A 13,439-nucleotide genomic window follows, 5' to 3' on the forward strand; every position below is an offset into this window, starting at 1 on the left:
GTGAGGAAAAAGAGCACTCCTGCTTTTAGAGGAACAGCTTTGCCTGTTGCTTTGTTGGCCGTTCTCTTGTGGTTTTCAGGATTTGCTGACCCCGAGGCTCTGGTTGCATGACAGAGCACGTGGTGCAGGAGCTGATGCCTTGGCTGCTCAGCACTTGGCTTCAGGCAGACAGCAAACAATGCACCCATGGGTGCAGCCATAGGGCCTGGGGAGACCCCACTGCCACACGGATGGAAAGTGCCCATAGAGATGTGGTGAGCTGTTACACAAAGCCCTTCATGTCACCCACATGAAGCTGATTACAAATGGAATATAGAGTGGTGCTGAGATGGGCAGGTCAGGAGAGAATCATAGAATCACAGAATCGCCCGGGCTGGAAGGATCACAAAGCTCCAACTGCCCTGATGCAGGCAGGGCCCCATCCAACCTCCACACTGATACCAGCCCAGGCTGCCCAGGGCCCCATCCAACCTGGCCTTGAACACCTCCAGGGATGGACGGGGCATCCACAGCCTCTCTGGGCGGCTGAGAACAGACTGAGAGCAGCCCTGAGGACTTTGGTTTCTGATGGCCATGGCTGTCTCTGGAGGGCAGGGCTGTGCTGTGCACTGAGCTGTGTGTCCTGGGGTGCATCGGCCGTGGGAAGCTGCTGTCAGGGAATTTGTAATCATATCTCTCTTATTTCTAATCTTTATGATATACTGTTAATTATTAATGGAGAGAAACGCCAGCTGAAATTATCATGTCACCAGAGTGCTATAAACTCAATAATTCTGTTCGAGCACGTGGCTTTTATCCAGCGCAGCTGAGATCGTAATGCTGACAGACAATAAACACGGTGGAAGGAGTCAGCAGCTTTGGGCCCGACTGAGATGGTGCACAGAGCCCACGTGAGCCTTGTGCTGCATGGAACTGGGAGCGATCGCATTCCTCTCTAACATTCCTCCAAAGTGGACTTGGGTAAGGCAGCAATATCATCACCTGCCATTGAGGGGGACAATATGATGTTATGATAACAACCAAGGTGGAAAGCTGGCAGCTGGTTGGCTGGTGCCTGTGGGAAGCTCAGCAGCGTGCCCTATATACTGCCAGAGATGAGGGGAGCCAGCTTCCATGTCTGCTGCAGAAATGGGCACCCACAGCTCCCTGCTCTTCCTGGCTCTCCTGTCATGTTATGCATGTGCTAATCCAGTCTCTGTAAGTAGAAACCTGATTTCAGCGGGCTCCTCTCAATGCAGAAATGCCCCATACCTTATGCTGGCTCTGTGTTATTCTCTTGCAGGTTGAGCATCTCTCCAGTGTGCCTGGTAAGCACTCTATGAACTGCTTTGAGTTCTGAAGCATTTTGTTTTGCCTTGCTGTGTTCCACCACATCTGAGCACACCATGTTCTGTCTGTCTTGCAGCTGGAGAAGGTGATGCTGGTGAGATAATCAAAGACATTCCAGAAATAAACTTAGGTGAGTTCATGGCTAAATTCTTCATCAGTTCTGAAACCTACCAGTGCCTTCTCCCTGGTATCCTACATCAGGACACACAGGAATGGCACAAATATGCTCCAGGAGAGGTTCACAGTAGATGCTGGGAAAAGTTTCTTTGCTGTGAGTGTGATCAAACAGTGGCACAGTCTTCCTGGAGAGGTGGTTGGTGCCCATCCCTGTCCATGTTCCAGAGGCATTTGAATAAAGCCCACAGTAATGACTGAAGTTTTAGTTGGCCATGACGTGGTGAGGCAGTTGGAGTGGATGATCATTGTAGATCCCCTCCAACTGAGCTGTTCTACTCTACTCCATTCTTCTCCAGTCTACTCTGCTCTACACCAAGCAAAATGCTGATGTCTCAGGTCCCTCCTGTATAAAATTATTGTCTAGACATTCTGCGACCCTCTGTAAGCAAAGCATGCAGATGTCTTTTGCTTCTCTTGTTTGGATGGGCTCCTGGTGTAAAGACAGTATCACCCTTTATCAGTTTAAGGGCTCTGGAGTCCTTCCATACGTTTATGATATGTATGAAGCTTTACAAACTTGCTGATAGCTTGGATGTTTGCTTGAGCTGCCATAAAAGAGGCAAGGAAATCAAATGAAAAGGACACAACCCGTTGTACAGTCTTCTGTTTTTATTACTATTTTTTCTTAATTTCCAGTAATGCAAATTTCCATACATTCATCACTGGTGCACCGTGCAATACTTTTTCCTGCTGCATTACTCAGTATCAGCGTTGTCCCATTGTGTGACTGTTGCCACTGCCTGGCACAGAGCAGAAGGATCTAAAATGAGATCTTATGGAGAGGGTCCAGAGGAGGCCATAAAGATCTCAGAGGGCTGCAGCACCTCCACGACAAAGACAGGCTGAGGGAGCTGGGCTTGTTCAGCATTGAGAAGAGAAGGCCAGGTTGGATGGGGCCCTGGGCAGCCTGGGCTGGTATCAATGTGGAGGTTGGTGGCCCTGCCTGTGGTGGGGGGTTGGAGCTTCGTGATCCTTGGGGTCCCTTCCAGCCCAACCATTCTGTGATTCTGGGATTCTATGATCTGGATAAAGGCTGTCACCAGATTTCTGCGACAGAAAGTGCTTAGTATTAAATACTGAGTAGAAGCCGGGGATAGACTTTGATTTCCTGTAAATGCATGAGGACGTGTCTTTGGATGAGTATGCTCAAATGTGGCTTTTGAGTTAAAATGATTATTTGATATTCCATTTACATTACCTTTCAATAAATTGCTTTTCAGCTGCTGGATTGGACCTCTTTCAGGGTGATATCTTGCTTCCCGTAAGTAATTACAAAAACCTTATTGCTCTCATTTGTCCCAATTGGACTTCTGGTACCCACCAGCCCATCTGTATCACCTGCATCACCAGCTGTCCATTCTCTTTCCAGGTCAACCAGCGAAATGCCTTAAGGAACGACACCTACAGGTGGAAGTTCCCCGTTCCCTATATCCTGGGTGATGACTTAGGTAATGCTGGTACTTTATTCATATTCTAACTCCAGTATTTGTTTGCACTGGAATCAGTGCAGTAAAAAATGTGCTTTGTTCAGAGTTGGTTCTGTCCCATTGATTTCCACTATTAACCAGATTGCTCCTTTGCATCAAACCCTTTTTTTCTCCTACAGCTATCATAACAAAACATAGCTTCATCACATTCAATCAGTTTTGTTTCCATTCATTTTCCTCCAGTCCCATACATAAACCATTGTGCATTACCTCTCTGTGGAGAACCTCCCCTGCGTGCTAACGATGCTCTGTTCACATTTGTTCTCCAGATCTGAACGCCAAAGGAGTCATTCTCCAGGCATTTGAAATGTTCCGCCTTAAGTCCTGTGTGGATTTCAAGCCGTATGAAGGAGAGGCAAGCTACATATTCTTCAGAAAAGAAAGCGGGTAGGGGAACATCAGCTTCTGTTTATTTCTTCTGTGTGGAACCAACAGGAATTTGTTTCATCCAACTCCAGCAGCCCAACAGTTCTGTGTGAGCTGGTTGTTATAGTGAAAGAGGCCACCAAGAAAGCATCTCATCCTGGGGCTTGGGAGCTGGCTGCCTTACTCTGCTGGCTGCAGGGGATGTTCAGGGGAGGAACTTGAAACAGGCATCTGGTTTGGGGATGGTTGCCAAGAAGCCCTCAGTGAATCACAGAACCATGGAATGTCCTGTGTTGCAAAGGCCCACAGTGCTCATCCAGCTCCAACCCCCTGCTGTGTGCAGGGCCACCAACCAGCAGCCCAGGCTGCCCAGAGCCACACCTTAAACCTTTCTTTTAAATACATGCATTTTAAGATTCATCAAGCAGACATAAACACAAAGAAGAAAATCCTAATTGCAGACAGTGAGATCTCTCTCTTTCTCAGGTGCTGGTCCATGGTGGGGGACCTGAAGAGTGGGCAGAACCTCTCCATTGGGGCAGGGTGTGACTACAAAGCAATCGTGGAACATGAGGTCCTGCATGCTTTGGGGTTCTACCATGAGCAGTCAAGGATGGATCGTGATGACTACGTGACCATCTGGTGGGATGAAATCCTTACAGGTTGGTTTGGAACTTCTCACTATCTTCCTTGTTTGCTTGTTTTGTTGGGATTGTTTGTTTGTTTATTTTTTGCCAGATCCTAAAACTTATTTTTTTCTACTGAAAAAGAGTGAGTGGGGATCTGCAAGGAGCCCTGACAGGCATCCTAGCAAAGACAACAAAGTGTTGCTCATGGCTTTGTGATGCCAGTGCAGGGAGGGTGCCCTGCCATCGCTCCTTGTGGGAGCCAGATCAGCTCAGTCTCCAGCACTGTGCACTCAGCATCATTGCAGATATGTGGAAAACACATGCAAATGGCTCATTAGGACATAATTGGGTCCAGGGAATGTTGTGTTCTCTTTTGCATAGATAAAATTACTGGCACAAGCAATCGCTACTGACCTCTACGTGCAGTACCTTGAACTGCTCCAGGTTGAGTGGCCACACATACTGCTCCTAGACTCTGTAAATGTAGTCTCTCTTGGGGTATATGAACCAAAATGGATTTGTCTGCTCATCTTGCAGACCGTGTTTTAATTGTTACCAGCAGCACTAAAACCAATCCCGTTTATTGCTCATTTGGTCTCAGCTAGAATCAAGGTAACAAAGCTGTCAGTAACAGCACCTTGATTCTGCTTTGGGGCTCCGTTCTGCTGTGTGCTGCAGCTAACTGCTTCCAAAGCAACAGGTCTTACAACGGACTTGCAGTGAACAATTGAGCTCCACAATGTACAGTAGTATTGAAAAGCCTGACAAAACAGTGTGGATTTGCCACGTGTTCATTTTTTTTCCCCCAAAAAAACCATCATTGGATCCTTTCAACTTCTGTGTGTTCTGTTAAGGAGCCACAAATCAGGAACACCTGAGAAACAATATAGGTTTTGTCTTTCATGTGATACTGATCTGAGTAGGTCTCTAGGGCTGGTCTGATATCATTATGGTCCTATCAAAGAATCACAGACTTGTAGGTGTTGAAAGTGACCTCTAGAGATCATCGAGTCCAGCCCTGATATATACATATAAATATATAGTCCAAGCCATATTTATATTCTGTACATTTCTGTCCACACTATAAAATCTCATTTTCCAATTAGGGAAATTTATTAAGTAGAAAACTTCTACTGAAGCCATTTGAAAGGACAGCCGTACTGGAGATGAAATAGAAAGGCTAATCTGCCAACACTGATTGTCTTGGACTTTTCCATTCTGTATGTAGGGAACATGAATGCTACGCAGCTCTTCAGCAAGGACTGTGACATGTAGCTTCCACCTTGGGGTGGGAATGTCCTTGGAGTCAATCAGGCCTTTTTTTGGAAAAATGGGAAGTTTTGGGCCATACATCATCTGACCACATGTAAAATGTATCTTACAGAACATAAATACCTACCTAGAGTATGAAAAACAGCATTACTGCACGTGCCTTTGTACTGCCAAGGTCTGGCCTCTAGCTGTAAAAAATGATAGCATGTAATTAGCAAAGGTCCCATCACTTTTTGATAAAGGTGCAATTCAAGCATCTGAAGAAGTTCAGGCCACGCTCTTACATAATCCCAAGCCTTGGACTGGAGACCTTTGTGCCCAGGATGGAGTCGTGGGGAAGGGCAGCCCTACAGACAGAAGCTGCGGTATCCCCTGAGGGCAGTCGTGTGTTGGTCTTTCTCTGAGGGAGAATACCAGATATTTTGAAAGTATTATTTGTAGCTGAACGTGGTGGGAATCTCCCTTAGCTTCAGTACCAGAAGGTGTGACATGGCTCCCTCCTTCCATCACGGCAAAAACCTCTTTCTCTAAGAAACAAATGACTTCAGAAACCTCCAGAAGCACGTTTCCAAAAGGCATTTCTCTAGCAACATCAGGGCAATATTGTCAATACAGGGTGGAGCCTGGGGGCAGACCAGGGCTGTCACTCATTCCCATTGTCTTAAATAGTGAAGGGCTCCAGGACTGCCCCTTGTTCACATGCCATCTAATATGCTGGGGAACTTTTGCATTGCTATTCACAGGCTCTGGAATGGAGCACACTGACCCTCCAGGTTAATCCGTCAGGATTTGCAGCTCAGGGATCTTTGATTTTGAAGCCCCTGAAGTCACATGGGGATGCAGAAATGGAATCTAAAGACAATGCTGTACTGTAAAAATTACTTCCTGAACAGATTGTGTTAAACTTGAGCATTTTGTCACTCAGTAATTGCTTTCAGGTAGATAATTTTGCATCAGAAAGCTCTGTCCCAAGGGCCATGATGAAGACACTTTATTTGCTATTGAACTCTATGACCAAGTACTTTCCTATCCTTTCCAGGGAGAGAGCACAACTTTAACAAGTACGATGACAGCTACATCACTGACCTGAACACGCCCTATGACTACGAGTCAGTGATGCACTACGCACCATTTTCCTTTAACAAAAATGCGAGCGTCCCCACAATCACAACAAAGATCCCAGCATTTAATGACATCATCGGACAGCGTCTGGATTTCAGTGCCATTGACCTGGAAAGGCTTAATCGCATGTATAACTGCAGTAAGTCATGATTTAAACATTACAACTTACTGGTTCTTGAGCTTTATGTCTAAAGACACAGCAGCCCTTCTTGATGCGCTTGAAGCAATATCAGAGTGGGGTGTTGACACCCAAAATGTCCATTTCCTCCTCATCCCTCTCTTGTGCTCTGCTGGCTGCTTCCTTGGAGGACTCAAATTAGGCAACAAAAGCTGAGCCATTCCCACCTGTTCTTCCATGAGGCTCACTTAGAGGTGTGGCTGTTTTCTGCTGATGTGTGGGCAGTTTCCTCACATCTCTGTTATGAGATGAGGGCAATGTACTTTGTCCTCTTTTCACTGGCATTCAGTCTTAATTAGATTGTTTTGCACCTCGGGTTGTGTGATTCTGGAGTCTGACACTCCGTCTGTTTGATTGCTGATCCAGTTGAAGATATCACCAGGTGTGATTGTCAGCATGGAGCTGCCATCCCTGTGGGTTGGCCATCAGAAGCATCCGCTTCATAAGGACCTCAGTTTTGTTTTAAATAGCGCTTTGGAGGTGCTGATGTGTGCATCTTTCCTTCAGCTTCCACTCACATCCTTTTGGATCAGTGTTCTTTTGAGTACGAGAATATCTGCGGCATGGTTCAGGGCACCAGAGATGACTTAGACTGGGTCCACCAACAGAGCAGTCCTACAGGAGAGGAAGACCACACACTTTCTGGGCGCTGTGCAGGTAAAAGATGATATCAGAACACTTTCCTATGGGAAGGGCTCAGCTGGGGTAATGGTCACTTTTGCACATCTGTGCTATAAACGCAAACACATTTAACAACTTCCCCAATCCAGTCACTGCCGTCAGCCCTTCAGAAACCCCAATGCTGGCTGTTCTGAAAATGCATTCCTAAACCACCGTGTTTAGGAGACTACCCAGCAAACCTCTTCACTGCAATCACTTCAAGCTAAGCAAAACAGCCTTTTACTTTGCACTTGACTTGGCACTGTGGGTCTGAGTTTATGGTTGTGTTAGTGCTCTCGTTAAGCTTTTGTTCAGCATAGTCAAATGTTTTCCACATCAGCACTATAAAAGGGGACAAAGAACAATCTTAACTTTTAATACAATCTAGAAAAGGATTTACTGCAGCTTCCAAAGTCTGAGTAAGAGTTATGCTGCCCCATGATAAGAATGGAATAGCACTCTATAAGCCACCCATAAATGTGTTTTCAAAGCAAATAATAAACATGTTTGCAAAGCAAATAATAAGTTAAGCTTGAGGAGTGCTGGCTCTGGAAGCAGAAGAAAGTTACAAAGTTTTTATGATAGGAATCTGAGCATTATTTTCTTTTCAACATTCCAAACAGGGCAGAGTCATCCTCAATGAGAATTACAGGGCTCAGGCTTATGAGTGAGAATGAAGGCTAAACACAAGCACTTCTGAAAAGCAAGGTCCTGATTTCTTGTTCTTTAGACAGGGAAAGCTTCTACAGACCTTAAGGAAAGAAAAAGTGGTTTTGGTGCTAAGTGTTGCCTAAGCAAAGGGTGAAGAAATCCTAACCTAGATCACATCCAGCTGTACTTTGGTACTCTTTGAAAAAGGCAAAACTTAGCTTGCTGTAAGTAGGAGGAGGCTGTTCCCCTTACATGACCCAGCCACCAAAGGTAATACAGGATATGATCTCTAAGACCGCATCTTTGTATTATCTTCAATACAAAGCAAGTGAAAAACCATCTGCTGGTTACTTGCAGTCAGCATGGGACACGTTCCTGAAGCGTCCAGCCTAGACCAGCTAATGCAAAATGGACAGAAGCTGCCTGTGATGAGTCCCACGTACATGCTGAACTACCAGCCCTGTTCCTACCCCAGGCTACACAGAATGCTTACTGTGCATGTGCACCATGCAGCTGGCTGGAAAGCTGGAAAGGGACCGTGATACTCTCTGCTTTGTTGGCAGATGCTGGCTATTTCATGTACTTCAACACCAGCTCTGGAAACGCAGAAGAGGTGGCAGTCCTGGAGTCTCGAATCCTTTATCCCAAGAGGACTCAGCAGTGCCTCCAGTTCTTCTATAAGATGACAGGAAGCCCATCTGACAAGCTGGTCATCTGGACTAAGGAAGATGATGGGACTGGAAATGTTCGCAAGATGAGGAAAATTGAAACCTTTCAGGGTAAGTCTATAAACATGAGGAAGACAGAATTTGTGGGGAGGAAAAATAGGCTCAGAAATCAAAACATCTTCCTTGAGCTACCAGGACAGTATCTTGCAATCCAGCTGGGGATTTGGGTATTATGTGAGTTTATTTAGCTTTGAAATCGTGTCAGGTTATGCTTATTGAATGGAGGAGCCCCAAAACCCATTGGAGACCATTGTCTAGACCTCCACGGGCTATAAGATGATTTGCCACTGAGCTGCTCTGGTGTAAATTGCTGTGCCCATCCATGGACATTAGGAACCCCAGCCTGAGTTCTTGTGTGTCTGGAAACAAAACTGCTGGTAACTCTGGAGATGTGAATTGAGTTCCCACTTTGGGTGGTTTTGCTGGAAAGTGGAAATTCAACCACTGAGTTGCTGTGCAGTTTTCAATGCAGTGTTGTCGATACCCAAGACCTGGCCTCTAGGTTGTCTAAATGCAGCTGGGATAGGTAACAAGGAGTAAGCTTCATGATCTCAGTAATGATGCTGATGGCAATGCTTTGTTTTCCTTTCACAAAAGCTGATAATGACCACAACTGGAAAATCGCCCACGTCACCCTCAGTGCTCAGAAGAAGTTCCGATACCTCTTCCAAGGACTAAAGGGCAACCCCAGCTCTTCCTCTGGGGGGATCATTATCGATGATGTCACACTCACAGAGACCCCCTGTCCCACAGCTGTGTGGGTCGTTCGGAATTTCAGTCAGATCCTTGAAAATGCATCACATGGTGTCATTCAGAGCCCTCGGTTTTACAGCCCTGAGGGTTATGCTTATGGCATAAGTTTGTACCCCCACTCCGCAAGCAGTGGCTACAGCCGCATTGCCTTCCACATGTGCAGCGGAGAGAACGATGCTGTCCTAGAGTGGCCGGCTCTGAATCGCCAAGCCATGCTCACGGTGCTCGACCAGGACCCTGACGTGCTGAAGAGGATGTCTGCAAGCAGAAGCTTCACCACAAGCAGAGACCAAACATTGAGTAAGTGTTGTTTGCCTGGAGAAATGGTGAACATGAAAGCCAGGGAGGACAGAGGGCAGCACAGAGCTCACAGCTGGACAATTTTGGCTTCATTTCCCAGTTTGGAGCATTTTTCTTTTTATGGATCAGAATCCCTGCCTTCAAAAGTTCATCTAGTGTGGAAAGTGATGCGTACAGTGGAAAGTGATGAACAGTCACTAGAATAACTATCTAAATAGAATCATAGAACATACTGAATGGTTTGGGTTGGAAGGGATGTTACAGGCCACCGAGTCTGGCCTTGCTGCCACAGGCAGGGACACCTCTCACTATATATATAGTTTAAAACCATTACCCCTTCATAACTGTCTTGTAGGGAGTTCTCCTGTGCCAAAGAGCTGGCAGTTCCTATTCCACCTGCAGTCTGACCATGATGATGTGTGTGATTTGTCACCGCAGGATGGTGCAGTGCCAGTAGGGTGCTTTATTCCACTGCATCCAACAGGAATTTAAAATTACATTTGGGGGACCTGGTTAAACTGAACTGAGATCAATCTGCAGCATCGGAAGCCTGTCTTGTCAGGCCTGATGCAGACTTTAACACAGGGGCTACGTAGCTGCAGATTTATATGGCACATGGCACCATGTCCAGTCCCAAGAAATAAGAACCTTAAAGAAATAAAACAGAACAATACTGAATTCACTACAATATGAAATACCAGAGATGAGTCTCCATCCCTCTCCACTGTTTCTCAGTGGAAGTTTGGCACACGGTTTTTCACTAAGAGGTTTTGAACCTTAGGTGTGAGTGTGTTGAACAGAACAATAGCAAAGAACAAAATCCGCTGGACTCTGAACCACAATAAAACCTTAACAACTGAGGAAAAGGCCATTTGCTTTTGGTCAGTCCACAATGAAAGGGGAGCTGTGAAATTTCAGTGCCCTCACACAGACATGGAGGTCACTTCTCATCTGCTGGCATCCCTTGTTTGCCAGTCCTTTGTTAGGACATCTGAGCCCTGAACTTGATTTTGCAGCACTGCTGAACACCACAATGCATGAAGTAATGATGTCAGAGTTTTAGGCTGTGGAATTCTGTGGTTTTTATTTGACATTCATATTCTCTTTGCAGGTGTAAATGGAACCATAATGTGGGAGAGGCCATCAATTAATGGAACCTTTGATGCCTCATGCAATTGCTATAGAACAAAAGACTGGGGGTGGAACAACTTCATATCCCACAGCCAGCTGAGACAAAGAAGCTTCCTGAAAAATGATAACCTGATCATTTTTGCAGAATTCCACGGTAAAGCCTGATTTCTGATTGCCCTCACGAATGGCAGGGACTGATTGATCCTTTCTCTCTCTTTTCATTCACTCCAATTACTGCCACCACTTGTCCCCAAGCCATCTTCTCTTCTAGTCTTCTCTGGGCTCAACACTGGAAGCATTTCTGTGTCTTAGTTTCAGTGCTGACTGCAGTGTTTGTAAATTCCAATGAATGTAAGCGGTCACAATTTGCTGAAGGTTCATTTCCTAGACACACTAACCTAACTTCTTTTTCCTCTGGGTGAAGAATGCTGACTATAAACTGTCTGTAACATCAGTCACTGTATTCTGATCTATATCTCCTCTGTTTCTGTTTGTAAAAGATCTAACTCACCTCAATAACACTGAAGTCCCGGTTGTGTCCCAGCAATTTGCTGTCTCAGAGGGCCACGCTTTGGAAAGGCAGAAGAGAGCAGCCGAGGAGGTGGAGTCCATGCAGCGCTGGCTGCCTTATCAGCAAGACCCGTGTGATCCAAACCCCTGCCAGAATGATGGAGTCTGTGTGAATGTGAAGGGGAGACCAAGCTGCAGGTATCGCACATCTCCACCCCACTTGCCTGGACTTTCTTTTGAACCAAATGGTGCAGCTAGTTGAGTGTTCAGAGCTACAGACCCCACAGGTCTCAGTCACTATGTTTGCAAAGAACAGTAGGAACTTGACCACACTACAATGTGGGATCACTGTAATGCAAACTTGTCTAATGGGAGCTGCTCATCCAGAATAGGGAGTATGAGGGTCCAAGGTGGGTCTACAGGGCAGGACAGACCTCCTGCTTCACATAAATCTGTGCTTATTTTCCCAGGTGCCCATCAGGACAAGCCTTCTTCTTCACAGGTGAGAGGTGCCAGTCCATGCAGGTCCATGGGAACATCCTGGGAATGACAGTTGGTGGAGTTGCTGGAACTGTTGTCTTAACTATCATCCTCATTTCCATGATGGCTAGAAGATAAAGAAGCACAGAGGGATAAAGGCAGGTCTGGTGGTTTTCCTGCGGTTCACCAGGCATCAGTTTTCAGTGAAAAACAACAAATACAACTTGTATCTGGATGCTGAAATGCCCTACCAGCATCTTGGCAGCTGCTCATTTGTTTCATAGGAGTTGGCAGTTCAAACTCATGACATGAACTGCTGCCCAATAAAAGTTCATATCCTGCCTCTCTTATGTATTCCTTTATTGTTTCGTTACCTTGTTGAATAGCAAGCAGCTGTGCTGAGAGTCCATGCAAGCGATCCCAGTCACGGTTCAAACTTTAATTGGACTTGGGGTCCTGGTGGGTGAGAAGCTGCACACGAGCCAGCAGTGTGCTCAGAGAGCCCAGAAGAATAACAGCATCCCAGGCTGCATCAACAGAGGGGGAGAGGACTGTCCCCAAGCTCTGCCCCTTCTAAGGCTGCCATTGTTGCTGTCACCTGGCAGCAAGGAGTGCTGGAACACCGTCACCTGGCAGCAAGGTGTGTCACTCTGCCCGGCCAACAGCAGCACAGCATGAGCAGAGCAGATCTGGACAGCAATGCAACAACAGCAGCCCAGAGAGAGGCACAAAACCAGAGTGCATCCAATGCAAGCGGTGCAATGCTACCACAACAGAAGTGCTCATCATCCATCCTCATCAGGTGCCCAAAGGTCGTGGATGGGCCCTGGGTGGGGGGTGGGGGCTGTGAGATCCCCTCCAACCTGAGCCGTTCTATGTGTCTATGACTCATTCTATGACTCTATGATCTCAGCAGGCGGTGTAGGGCTGTGACTCGGATCAGGTGAGTCTCATGACCACAACCACGTATTTTCTTTCTTGATAAAAAGACAAACTCCTCTACCACCCTGCTTGTCTGGTCTTGGTGGCCAACAAATGATATGGAGAGAAAAGAAAGTAAGGAGCAGCAGGCAGGGACTCTGCATCAACAGAGGGGGAGAGGACTGTCTGCAAGCTCTGCCCCTTCTAAGGCTGCCAGTGTTGCACTGAGGGACATGGTTTATGGGGAAATATTGGTGGTAGGTGGACGATCAGACTGGATGACCTTGGAGGTCTTTTCCAGCCTTGATGATTCTATGAATTCCATCCTTTACTGCTTTTATTGAGCTGTACTAAATCAGAGGACGGTGCCATGGCAGTGACTGTTCCATTGCAAGGAGAGAAATCCGGAGATAAGATGAACATGGCAGGTTGTTATTAGGATGCTATTTAACTTAGTGCCTTGCAGTTAAACCGAAGATCCAAGTGATGGCAACTGTCAGAAAACAAGTTCACATGGCAGCCCTCACTTCAGCAAAGCGTGTTCATGGAGGGCACAAGGAGGAGCTGGGGTGAAGGACTGGGACAGATGAACAAATGTAGCCAGCTCACCAAAATGCCACACTCCTGTTGGTGAGCACACTGCTCACCCTGGGTGTACCAATGACCTGGTTCTTGTTGCTGACAGTGGGTAGAAGGGCTATAGAGTGGCTGCTAATTGGCTAATTGTGTAATAGTTCTAACATTA

At 46.4% G+C, this 13,439-nt stretch overlaps 1 protein-coding gene across 1 annotated transcript; it reads left to right on the forward strand.

Annotated features, from left to right (window-relative positions):
• The first annotated feature begins 1,075 nt into the window (after positions 1 to 1,075).
• MEP1A (meprin A subunit alpha) lies at positions 1,076 to 12,123 on the forward strand. The gene is made up of 14 exons (XM_015859921.3): positions 1,076 to 1,197; positions 1,283 to 1,307; positions 1,406 to 1,459; positions 2,727 to 2,767; positions 2,876 to 2,954; positions 3,263 to 3,380; positions 3,846 to 4,021; positions 6,300 to 6,521; positions 7,068 to 7,217; positions 8,435 to 8,650; positions 9,197 to 9,652; positions 10,764 to 10,937; positions 11,284 to 11,491; positions 11,764 to 12,123. Exons 1-14 carry the CDS (start codon positions 1,114 to 1,116, stop codon positions 11,909 to 11,911), a joined length of 2,151 nt encoding a protein of 716 aa, XP_015715407.2. The 5' UTR covers positions 1,076 to 1,113; the 3' UTR covers positions 11,912 to 12,123.
• Positions 12,124 to 13,439: the final 1,316 nt, after the last annotated feature.

Source organism: Coturnix japonica, chromosome 3 (genome assembly GCF_054131305.1).
Source record: "Coturnix japonica strain WE chromosome 3, WE-NBRP24, whole genome shotgun sequence".
Taxonomy (NCBI): Eukaryota; Metazoa; Chordata; class Aves; order Galliformes; family Phasianidae; genus Coturnix; species Coturnix japonica.